At 43.9% G+C, this 13,106-nt stretch overlaps 2 protein-coding genes across 7 annotated transcripts in view; one reads left to right on the top strand and one right to left on the bottom strand.

Annotated features, from left to right (window-relative positions):
• Positions 1-13,106, bottom strand: part of GRIP1 (glutamate receptor interacting protein 1) — a 625,712-nt gene that overhangs the window by 461,459 nt on the left and 151,147 nt on the right. The window lies entirely within an intron of this gene.
• On the top strand, positions 8,723-9,738 carry LOC311584382 (large ribosomal subunit protein uL23-like). Its single transcript, XM_084758632.1, has one exon. The coding sequence runs from the start codon at positions 9,225-9,227 to the stop codon at positions 9,678-9,680; it is 456 nt and encodes a 151-aa protein (XP_084614758.1). The 5' UTR covers positions 8,723-9,224; the 3' UTR covers positions 9,681-9,738.

Genomic DNA, 13,106 nt, shown 5'->3' with positions numbered 1-13,106 from the left:
ACTTACAAGAAAGGACTGATGGTCCATTCAAGTACAAAATCTAATGTAATTTTTAGTGACCACTACCTTTCCAGAGCTGCAATGTAATCATCAACAACAACAGCAACAGCACACCTCCACCTCTGATGATCCTATACGTATAAAAAGGATGAGCTTTGAGGCAAATATTGTAATAGAGAATCTGGGATCGGGGATCGGGGATCCATTGAGCAAGGGTACCATGAGAAAAGGTATTAACACTTAATATGAACAAAACTTGGAAAGTGCTTTCCAATAATACTACGGTCATGATAATGTGATGCAACATGTGGGGCTCCTGGCACTTAGTAGGTACAAATCTTAGAATAACTTTCTCTCTCCTATTAACTTCTCACTCAAGAATTCAAGGTCTGAATGGTAACCTGCAGCTCCTGAAGCACTTGGTACGTGATGTAATAGCTAAACTTTATTTTTCTCCACCCATGGAGTTCTTAGCTGTGTACCTTCAAACTGAACGCTTACAAAGCTCTTTCTTAGAGTGGGGGAAAAAAAAAGACACAGGTACACAATTAAGTAACTGGTCAATTTTCAAAATAAGCATAAGATATCCTTTTAAGTACTAACTTTAATTTGCATTTAATAACTGGGAGATTCTCTGCTTATTACACTGCTATGCAAATCGACAAGCAAGGAACCGTGAAAAAAAAATCACAGTGCAGCACTACAATCCACCGTTATCATTTATTTTGACGGCCTGGTTCTGTTTTAATTATTCATTATAGTGCTTTACGGCAGAGCATAAATGTGTTACAGTGCATTCTCTTAAGTTAATCTATGTGCTTTGGTATCTCTGGGACGTTTTTCCCCCATTAAATGCTTTCAATATTCAAGAGAAACAATCTTTGGGGCAAAGTCTGGGGTTATTTAATAACACAACGGGATAAATTATGCTTCCGTATTTACCTGCTTCCACAGTGTGGAGATTTTGAAATCAGGTCCCTTTGTACAAACACAGAAAGCCTTCTGGGGATGACTAGATCAATCGCCTGGGAAGGGAGCTTGCGGCCGAGCCTGGCAACCTGAATTCCATCCCCAGAACCCACAGGACAGAAGGAAATAACCAACTCTGCAAGTTGCCTCCTGACCTCCACACGTGTGTCTTGGCATGTGTGCTCACCCAGCCGCATGACCAAACAAACAAACAAATAAGTAAAATAATCAGATTCGCGCTTCAAATTCCAAGGAAATACAAAGTAGGCCTTGTTTAGATCAGGTGCTCAAATTTGGGGTTTTAAAGATTTCTCGATAAAGGATAGGTGATGAGGGAAACCGCTGACACCAAGTAACAAAAGGGGGAATCCAGGAACTACCGATTCTTTTTTTTAATATTGTTGTTTAATTCAAATTAACACAGGCAAAAGGCTTACATGCTATGAAGTTGTGTCTGATAAAACAGATCAGTGGGGAAAGGGATCTGTAGCGGAAACCGGACCAACCAAGTCTGATCCCTGGAGCCCACTGAAAGGTAGAAGGGGAGCACTGACTCCCAAATGCTGTCCTCTGGTTTACATGGTGTCACAGGCACTCCTGCACTCTGACACGTCCCCACCACACACAAATACACACACACACACACACATACACACACACACACAGAGAGGGGGGGGGAGATGATGGTGGTGGTGGTGATGATGATGGTGGTGATGATGATGATGATGATGATGATGATGATGATGGGAATAGACCATAAGGAGCCAGGGACTGATAACAGTTACCTAACAACAGGAGTGCCTTCTTACCACAATCCAGGATGGGTTTATGACCTTCAGATTTTAGATGGGCTATGGGGGGAAAATGATGGGACACTGAGCTCCTGTCTGCCATTGCTCAGTCAAGCCCAGGGCTTTAATCACCAGGCCTCAGGCCAAGCAGTGCAGTGTTCCTGCATCTGTTGGCACAAGGAGAGTGGATAATTTTTTTTCCTCTGCAAAATTACACTGTCTCCCTAAGAAAGCAACGTGTTTACCATATGAACAGAGCATGAAGGGAAACAGCCAGTGGATAGCAACACCCTTCATATGAGTGATATAGCAAACAATCAAAACTGAAAATGAGCAGCAGGGAGGGGAAGCGTTTCTTTCTGCTATATAGGCTAGAGGGCACTGTAACATAATAAACATCTGCACCTTTAATAACCCGGACTTCTGCACATTAATTACTGGACGCATATTTCACAACGCTGCTGCCTGCTACAAATGTCTCGCTCTCTGGCCAGCATTTACATTTAGAGAGCGGCACTGCCTTGAAGAAGCAACTCTCCCTTGATTATTTCAGTTCATCTCATTTTCGTGGCTGTTTCATAAAATTTCGTGACAAGATGGAAGCCATGAAAGCACCGATGGTCTTGATAAGAAGCTGGGATCACAGATAGGAAGTCCTTGGTCTGCAGCTGGGTGACGGCTTGTTCAATTATAAATTAGAATAATAACAGTAAGGAGCCTATATGAAGCGCTCAGAATTCATATTCTAAGATTATGTCTAAACATTAGCTTTAGAAATTTTGACGTATTTTGTTCTCTGTGCATGTTTCTCTCTTCCTTCAGATCTATAGAGCTTGAAAATATGTTCAATTGCTTTTTTCCTTACTATTTGAAAAATAATGCAAAAGAAAGCTTAGTACATAGACCAGTTCTGAAGTGCACTCAAAAAACAAACAAAAACCAAAAAGGAGCCCAAGGCTGGCCATGTGCATGTCTTTAATCCCAGGACTCAGGAGACAAAGTTGGAGTCCTGAGAACTCAAAACAAGCCTGCTCCACAGGAAAAGTTCCAGGACAACCACGTCTACATGGTAAGACCTCACCTTAAACAAACAAACAAACAAACAGAACAAAAACTTCCTTAGCTGCAGCCAGAGTTTCTGGGTTGATACACCTGCTGGCTCGCCTCTGTTGTCTCTCACCTCCTTTTAAGTACTGAATGGACATTTCCAATATAAACGCCCGGGGCCCTGGTTTTCCTTGCTCCCTTGACTGCCGTTGAAATTCCTCCATGCAATTACCTGGGTTTTATGCCAATGGACAAAGCATAACAAGATGCTTTGCTTCCTCTTTTTGCAGTTTAGCAACCAGTCACTGAGATCTCTGGTACAATGCCTACACCTTCCATAGGTGCAAGTTTATGTTCAGGAGATGTAAGTGTCTAAACGTAAAGGTGCTACAGAATGCACAGCGAGGAGGCTGTGCATGTGTACACACACACACACACACACACACACACACACTCTAGAGAAGTATTCAAACAACCGGGAAAAAGGGACTTCTTTGCTAAGAGTGCTTTTAACCTCTGCTGTCCCACTAGATGGGTCGCCATCCCTTTTGGGGTCAAACAGCCGTTTCACAGGGTCTGCATGTCAGGTATCCCTCATATCAGGTTATTTACCTTGCAATTCATACCAGTAGCAAAATTACAGTTATGAAATAGCAGTGAAATAATTTTATGGTTGGGGGACGGGGTCACCACAACATGAGGAACTGTATGGAAGGGCTGCAGCTTGAGGAAGGCGGAGAAGCACTCAGGAGACCAAATTGCAGTCACCTAGATGGAAACTACCTGTTTTCAAAGGGAAGAACTAGCAACAATTTCATGAGCAATAGGAAAGTAACCACAAAGACCCACACACACACACACGCACTGAAAGGGTCAAACTGAGAAAGTCTCCCTTAAATGTGCAACTGTTAGGAAGGTCTTATTATTATGGTAGGGGGCGGGGTGTGTTTTTGGTTTTGTTTTGATTTGGTTTTTGGTTTTTCAAGACAAGGTTTTCTCAGTGTAACCTTGGCTGTCCTGGACTTGCTTTTGTACACCAGGCTGGCCTCAAACTTACAGACATCCACCTGCCTCTGCCTCCCCAAGTGCTGGGATTACAGCTGTGTGCCACCACATCCTGCTTGTTATTAATTATTAATTACATGCATCAGCTTATAATCATTTAAAAATTATAAACCAAGTTGAAAATGGCCTTGAAGATGCTCGTGGACATCTATAAAGGGTTCTTCAATTTTATTTATTTTTTTTACATGTTCCCTTAGTAAAAGCCATAATATTTTAGATTTCTACTGCATCGCACTAGAATAATGATACGCTTTCATCTGATTAAAATATTTTAGAAGGCAGGTGTGGCAGCACACGCCTGTAATCTCAGCACTCAGGGAGGCAGAGACAGGAGGACCTCTGTCAGTTCAAAGCCAGCCTGATCTATAAAAAGCAAATCCAGGAAAACCAAGGCTACACAGAGAAACCCTGTCCCAAAACAAAACAAAAAACCAAAACCAAAACCAAAAAAAGGCCTAAAATATTTTAGAAGGAGATTTTCTTCACAAAATTGAGATGAGATGTTGTCAGTAAGAATGTGGTCACTTCTCAGTGTATGAAAAGGAGGCTGTACTTGACAAAGACGCTCAGCTGGAAATATGACTAGGCTAACTTGGGAGTTATGCATTAATAGAAAGCTTACATTCAAATCAAAATTATACCATGTAAAATCAAGGCCAGCATATGACATCTTCTCCATTTGGATGATTTTTGTTTTTGTTTTGTAAAACTTTACTCTCAGTGCAGATGGAAGCCAATTCCCAACACACAGGATGTGCCCGGTGCCCAGCCTCTGCTGCCTTCAGTAAGGCCCTGGCCTCCACAGCACATCCACTCTGGGAGCAGGTTTCCCCTTGAGGAGCTGGGCTGTTGCTAGGTGCAGCAGGAAGGGAAAGGGGACAACAGAGAGCGCAGAGAGTCAAAGTGGGAGCAAGCAAGGACAAAATGGTTTGCTGTTTATTTAACACCTACTAGACTGGCATTCCTATGGGCCAGGAATCTAAACCTTCAGACACACAGTCTTTATATGCAGAAGCTCCTGGTTGACTTTTCTTTTCTTCTTTTATTTTGAAGTACTGTCCAACCCTGAGAGGAGTTTTAGAAAAATTATGAAAAAAATGCTTCCATGACCCATTCACTAAGCTTGCCCTAATGTCAGTATCTAACACAACCTCACAACAATTACCAAAAGAAAAAAGCTGACCATGACATAACGCTATCAAGGAAACCCGAGAGCTTACTTACTCCAGCGGTCTCAGCAACGCCCTTCTGGCCGGGCCTGGCTCGGATTCCGCACCATGCTTAGTCTTCTCTCTCTTTATTCTCATCCATCCTTGTCTGTCATGACCTTGTCATTTCTGCTAGTCAGATATTAGGCAACCAACACAGAAGCATGTTCTAAGAATACCGTGTTTTTGATGGATAGGAGTGCTTGACAGAAAGATGGCAAGTGAATCTGACTGGGGTTGGGTAGGAGCCTCCCTGTTCATAGCTCAGTAAATGTCCCTTCATAGTCGGTTGAAGAATATTAGGCATAGGAAATAGAGTCTTAAGTAAACGCAGAAATGGCCTCTGCCCCTGTGGGTTTTATGAGCTATTAGACAAGCCATGACCAGGGTGCTGAGAACCACACAGAACAGTTAAAGACAGGATAACAGGTCATAGGCACAGTTCCAATATTGGCAGAAGTTTTAGAATGGTCCTGGAGGGGGAAAAAAAAGAGCAGTAAGCTGAGAGCTCTGTGGTAAGCTGGCTGAGTCAAGCAAGTGAGAAACACAGTGCTCTAGGAAGAACAGTATCCACAAAGGTCCTGGGCCGGGAGTGTGCTGCATTCCACTGGTCACAATGACAACATCAGGAACATCTGACAGAAAGGGTAGTGTGAAGAAGAGAGATCAGACAACACTGGAAAGATAGAAAGCACCAGGTGCATTGGAGGTAAGAAACTTCACTGAGGAATAAAGAAGAGGGAATTAAAATGTAAAAACATTAAAAATTTCTACACCAGCTGCATGGCATTTAGTTCCGTTTGTGTTCTCAGTTCCTTAAGGAATAAGATGGCTGGACTGGGAAGAAGCCGTGCTGACCTGAACTAGGATCCATAAGGGACTGGAGGTGTGCATCAACAGCAACAATGCTGGCTCACCCTCAAGATGGGGGAGGCTAGGCCATTAGCAAAACTGGGGAGCCAACAGTAAGAAAAATAGTAATCTGAGAAGCAGGTTTATTGTTTCCCTCAAGAGCGCCAGCACCATGGCACTTACACAAATGGTTCCAGTTCAACTTAATTTTGAGGGGTCAGTGCTGTTCGTCTCCTTCTTGCGGTTCTCAGTGTGAACTTGGGATGATATGCACGTTGGGCAAGCATTTGACCACTGAACTCCATCTGCTCAGTGTTTTTGAGATAGCATCGAGTCATGTAGCCAGTACCACCCGGAACTCAGGATCTTCCTGTCTCAGCCTCCTGAGTACAGGGATGGAGGTTGGCGTGTACAACACATCTCGTTTCAGAATCATTTTTTTTGTTTTGTCTTTAATGTCGTGTAGAAAATACATTTTACCAGGTGGTGGTGGTGGTGGTGGTGGTGGTGCATGCCTTTAATTCTAGGACTCAAGAGGCAGAGGCAGGCGGATCTCTGCAAGTTCCTGGTTGACATCCTGGTCTACAGGGAAAGTTCCAAGGCAGCCAGGGCTACAGGAAGAAGCTCTGTCTCAAAAAACAGTAAGAAAAAATTAAAAGGGAATGGGAGAAAATACATTTTAAGGGTTTAAGGCTTCTATGTGTTCTTGTTTAGCCTGAAAATGTGGGTGGCACTTTGACCTCCCTCATCCCATAACCACTGTCCCTGTCCCTACTTTCAGGAACATGAGAAAGAGAGACAAGTGCAAAGCAGTGTCCAGTTTCAGGGAAGGAGGATGGATGCATGGAGCTGGAGGCGGGGCAAGGAGGAAGATATTCAGGAAACTCTGAAAGGACTGGAGCCAAGGATGGTGGGAGCTCAGAGCGGGGAAGGTGGGTATTGGGGACCAGAAAGGGAGACTCTCAGAGATACTCCATCCTGCAGTGAAATGAAATGGTGGCCTATGAAAGAGAGTCACGGACTCCGGCTTTATGCACGGGGTAACTTCAGAGCAGAAACCTATTAAAAACAAACCGAGGCGCGAATGGGACCTGAAGAGATAGAGCGATGATTGGAAACCCCTCCTTCGACGGTTGTCCGTGAGGTTGAGAAATGAGACCACAGTCCATCACCTTCAGGGCACGGGAGGTATTTATAAGGAGGGTAGCGTGTGCCTAGGCCAAGGGGAGAAACAAGCTGGAACCCTGCTCTGAGAACCGTACACATTTCCGCAGGGACCCTCAAGTGGCGAGGCAACTGCGGTAATTTTCAACTGCGAAAGTGTCTTCACTGCCGGTCAGAGAGAAGTAGATGCAAGACACTTGCCCAGAGACTGACCCTCAAACCTCTGCCTTGAGACATCTTTGAGGTTTTCCAGGACCCAAGGGAAGCCCACAGTGACAAGGAGGTTGCCTCGGGCCTTAGCGGCGCCCCATGTACATGCACACACTTTACCGCACTTCTGCCTTCTTTTTAGCAGTCTTTCGTGTTCTGCTTCTCCCTTTCATTTTGTTGGCGTCGGCCACTGAATTGACTTATTAATTTTGGCCTTGTTAACTGATCTTGTGTTTAGATCTTCTATCCCTCTTTTTTTTTTTTCCTCTTTCTAACACCCACTTTCTTTGCTGACCCACGATAATGGTTTAGTCCCATGGTGACCACAGGCTCAAGTTTCTGCCCTCACTTACCACCAGTCGCCATACCAATTAGCACACTCCGTAAAGAAGGAGCAAAGTTCATGTGCTTAAAGACAGAGAGACACCTTGGACTCGCGACTAAACTGAGGATGCCTCAGACAAATAGTTTATTTGCCTATTCCAAACTGATAGGGAGTTTGATCCTGAAAAAAAAAAAAAAAAGATATTTCCATATGCAAAATTGCTCCATCCCGAATCGCGCTTCCACCGGCTTACAAGGTTAGTGTGAAGCACTTTTCTTTCCTAACCATGATGCTAGGGCCACAGTTAGGTTCACTCCTACTCTTCCATGGGTAACAACTGCCTTCAGTCATTCAACTGACTGTGCGAATGCTGCTCTGAAGGTGCAGATAGTGTGTGAGAACAAGGTGCATGATGACAGCGACATCCTCTTCTCTTCCACTTTGGTCCCATCTCCTTCCCTTCCCCCACAGTAGTCCCTTCTAATGTATTTTAAACACTACTTCATTAACCAAATGCTTTCTCTTCTACCATATCTAAAAATGGCATCACTAGCTACTGACTGAGGACAATAAAACATAATGACAATAGTTCTACAGTAACATGAAGTCCCAAGGAAACTCAAGTATAAAAAAAGAAATCTTTCATAAACTAAAGTTATCTAAAAAATATCATCCCATCGTACAATCCCAATGCCTTGTCTCATCAGAGAAAAACAGAATCACAATATCCTCTGATCAATGCATTTAATTAAAGTCTTTTAACCCATGAGCTTGGAGACCGGTAGCAGCTTAACTAGGAATACATAGGTGTAGCACACACAATTCCAGGTATCGAGTAAAAGATGAACGTCCCATTCTTTCCTTCCCATCCCACCCCTCCTCCCCCGCCATTTACGTTTCCTCCATCTTCCTGGCCTCTGTGTGCCGGAGACCCTCACTAGAATCAGCCCCAGTGCCCAGACTCTCCCTGCCTAGGAGGAGATGAACAGTACTGAGTGCCATTTATACATTTACATCTTCATGGTTGAGTTTCCTTTCTGCTTGTGCCCCTGGGTTCTTAGAAACATGCTTTCACATTTAGGAACCAGGAAATAAGTCACAAGCCTACAAAGGTCGCGGTTTATCCACAGTGAGGGAAAAGATGCCAGAACCCTGAAACCATCATATTGCCACTGTACCACAACTGTTTAATCAAGACCATGAAAGTGTGTCCATCGTCGCGCTTTTCCAGTTGTAGGACCCTGTGACATTCAGTCTGAGGCTCGTAGAAGTGTACATGTCGGCTATGCACCCTCTGGCTTTGAGCCTCAGAGAACATGTAGAGGGTGAGAAGCTGGGAGAACAACAGAAAACTGGACATAAGTATATAGGTGACAAAAAAAAAAATGAAAAAGCATAAAGTGAGAGTTGTACCTGACTCTGTGCACCTTTGAATTCCAACACTAAGGAAATTCAGACAAGGATATTTTGATTACAAAGCCTCTTCTCCTGCACCTCCCTCCATCCTGCCCCTTGGAGCAAGGCTCCATCTCAAACAATAACAAAAACAGCACAATTGAAAATAAAATGGCATAGGCAATCCTTTTCACCAAGATGGCGCCGAAAGTGAAGAAGGAAGCTCCTGCCCCTCCCAAGGCCGAAGCCAAATCAAAGGCCTTGAAAGCTAAGAAGGCAGTGCTAAAAGGCATCCACAGCCACAAGAAGAAGATCTGCTGTCACCCACCCAAGACCCTGTGGCCCCAGAGGCAGCCCAAACACCCTCAAAAGAGCGTACCCAGGAGAAACAAGCTTGACCACTATGCCATCATCAAATTCCCCCTGACCACTGAATCAGCCATGAAGAAAATAAAGGACAAAAACACACTAGTGTTCACTGTGGATGTAAAGGCTAACAAGTACCAGATCAAACAGGCCATGAAGAAACTCTATGACACTGATGTGGCCAAAGTCAATACCCTGATAAGGCCTGACGGAGAGAAGAAGGCATATGTTCGACTGCCTCCTGATTATGATGCTCTGGATGTTGCCAACAAGATTGGGATCATCTAAACTGAGTCCAGCTGCCTAATTCTAAATACACACTTTTTTCATCAAAAAGAAAAAAAAAAAAGAAAAGAAAGAAAAAGAAAAAGAAAAGAAAATGGCAAACTGAAGAAGTCTTGAAAACTCATCTTTGAAGTCCCCAGAAACGTGTGAAGGACAGGTGCTGGTCCCAGGCCCTAGAGCACTGTGTAACTAGAGTGTTTCTTTTGTTCTTTCCTCTTCATCCGGGACATCCAAGACAACTTAAAAGCCTAAAGCCATTATTTAACCTGCAGCCATTGGTGGATTCACCATCTCACAAACATGCAGTAAGCATCACAGAGTGAGAGTGTTGAGAGACTCAAGACACTGCAGTTCTGGGGACCGGGAGACACACAAAAAGCTCCAAGCCTTGGTGCTGGTAGCTGTTTCGGGGTGGAAAGTTTTGCCCATGTTTCCACATCTGGAAATCATAGTTCTGTTTACCTCTGCCCAACAGTAAGGACGTCCAACCTTTTCACATTGTGACATGAGCTTGCCTGCATATGTGTTGGGCTGCATTTATAGCGAGCCCAGGGCAACACACCCCGTAGGACACATGCTGGGCATGCACTGTAGGGAGCGAGCGAAACCCTGAGTGAAGAAATGTGTTATTGTTTGGTGTGAGCACCGCCAGGCTAAAGGCCAAGGACTCAGACCCATGGAAAACTGGCAAAGCCTTCCCCTCTGGCAGGTTCAGGAAGACAAAGCCTCTCTGTGTCCAACTACAGGAAGGTTAAGAATGATAGAGGCGTGTACACACAAACTAGCAATGGCGGCTTCCTCCTCTCAGAGAGTTACAGCCAGACTGCTCACTTAGCCCCTCCCTTGTGCTCCCCCCCCCCAATGTAATAAACACTTGAGGTTCTGGGTCCCACAGGTCCATCCATGGTTTGGGCAGCTCTGACAGAGTGCACAGCTCACCCTCCCAGCCTTCCTGTGTGTACTTCTGTTATTTCTCCAGTGCTGCTGTCCTGTTTTCAGTCCCTCCCAGCCCCCAGTCAAGGCTCTAGGCTCACAGGTTATGGCAGTCAACAAGGCTGCTTGGTGTTTCTGTTGTTTTGTTTGTTGAGACAGGTTCTCATTGCGTAGCCCTCGCTGGCTGGCCTGGAACTGGCTATGGAGACAGCTGGCTTCGAACGCAGAGACTCATCTGTCTCTGCCTCCCAAGTGCTACAACTAAACATAGGCTCGTTTTACACATATAATCTTTTAAGGCTAAAAACCTATGCTATTGCGTTTTTTTCTGTCCATTGGCTCTAATGCAGGGAGCGCAGGGAGGCCGCCCATTTGCCTTTTCCACAAAAGGCTACCTAAGATGTATTTAAGACTTCAATTCACTCATCGTTCTCTTCTGTGACTCTCCAAGAGGAGGAAGCCGCCATTGCTAGTTTTGTGTGTACATGCCTTCTACTCCTCAGAAACACTGCCTCCCTTTGTATCGGTTACGTCATGGTGTCACGGGTTTAACCAAAGCGAAAGAGAGCTTATGAAGAGCAGAGACTTGAAGAAGCGAGCTTTCTATGTGGTTTGTGGATGTCGTGTTACAACACATGCTGTGCTCTCTCTGTTCTCCCTCATTAAAAACACAGATTCAGTGAGCCGAGCTAGAGCGAAGTGGACACCTCATGCTACCAGTTTCCAGCCACCCACGGGGTAGGGAGCAAGCGCCTAGGGGTCTTACGGAATACATTTGCTCTCCTTTGTACCCTAATGTGCAGGAAGAAATCAAACTATTTGCTAAAAGCTAACGTCACCTGCGTGTCTACGCTTCTAAATTATCACCTACTTTATTTTTTAATTACTAAAAAAAAAATTAGAAACCTGTCCTGCCTCAGTAACATCCCAAAATTCTTCGCATATCAAATTTTATAAACTATTTGAGTAATTTTAATTGTGATTTCTATACATGGTAATTCAACTATAAAGTGGATTGAAAGGCTGTAAAGCCCAGTGTAAAGTTTAACATGCATATAATTTTATTTCAAAGAAAACAGTATCAGTTAAAAAGCTTGAAGATGAATTTCTGAACACAGGCTTTGCATAAGGAATGTGCTTCAGGTTTAACATAAAATTTAAGTACCACCTGCTTCCAAGAGATTGGAAGTAATACATAAGCCTACTTCTTTAAAGGTTTGCACAGACATTACTATAATGAATATTAAATTTGACTTTGATCTTACAGGCAGCCAAGATAAGGAGAGGAAAGAAAATGGAGGAATACTTGATTTTATTTTATTCATCTGATAAGATAAAATATCTGTGTTCTTTCAGGGAAAAAAAAAACAAACATTTTACTACTAAATTCTGAACAGAATTTATCACAAAGTATTCATCAAAGAAATTTAAACTGGGGCCTTTAATGATATCATGTTTTCAATAAAGCATGCAGTAGACATTGGAACAACAATCCTAGTACAGAATTTCTGAGACGTCGAACAAAATACAAGAAAATGTCACAAGTGCCTTCCAGTGCAAATGCATCCATAGGGACTGCCCTAAAGGGACAAAGAATCAAGCTATTTCATGGGCCACCAATTTATGAACAGAGCCTCAAAAAAAATAGGAAAGACCTCTCTCTCTCCCTCTCGCCTCTCTGTCTGTCTCTCTGTCTCTCTGTCTCTCTGTGTCTCTATCTCTGTCTCTGTCTCTCTGTCTCTCTGTCTCTCTGTCTCTCTGTCTCTCTCTCTCTCTGTCTCTCTCTCTCTCTGTCTCTCTCTGTCTCTGTCTCTGTCTCTCTCTGTCTCTCTCTGTCTCTCTGTCTCTCTGTCTCTGTCTCTGTCTCTCTCTCTGTCTCTGTCTCTCTCTCATCTCTCATTTCTGTAGGAAGTTCCACTCAAATCCATTAGCAAGCTGGCTATAATACAGGGACCTCCTGCTCACGTGAGAAGGAGAACTGCCCATAGCAAGCACAGCAGTACAGGATTAGCTCTCCATTGCACATGCTGAAAAGTTAGGTAAGAGAGGACCATGTAGTCAACTAGAGCAGCACCTGGGCTGTGGGCCGGCTTCAGCAACTGGCTTTTGATCCACTCCACAGCTGACGAGGCACTCATTGAAACCTCCAACACATCTTCAAGGAAACTGGTTCTCCACACACTGTTTTACTCCAGAACCTCTCAGAGCTTCAGGCTAATGAACATACAAGGTCAACTTTTCATATTAGATAGAGAATGTGCGATAAACATACCTAACCAACACACCCCCATTTCTTGGAGCATCCTATGCCACAGAGTTCAGAAATATCACTAAAACGTAAGCATCACATCCTCAAACAATAGACAAGTCTAAGAAACATCTGGTTTTTGCTACTCAAAGATCTTCCAGGACAAATAAACTTCAAAATACGGTCCAAACACCAGGATGAAGCAGGAGGATGTTGCTCATTACTGTTGGCCAATGTGAGAGCTATTA

Source organism: Acomys minous (genome assembly GCF_964271855.1).
Source record: "Acomys minous genome assembly, chromosome: 15".
Taxonomy (NCBI): Eukaryota; Metazoa; Chordata; class Mammalia; order Rodentia; family Muridae; genus Acomys; species Acomys minous.
The sequence above is the reverse complement of the archived record's forward strand: the minus strand, read 5'-3'. Positions and strand labels throughout refer to the sequence as shown.

Coding starts and splice junctions, on each gene's coding strand:
- LOC311584382 (XM_084758632.1), top strand. CDS start 9,225: ATGGCGCCGAAAGTGAAGAAGGAAGCTCCTGCCCCTCCCAAGGCCGAA.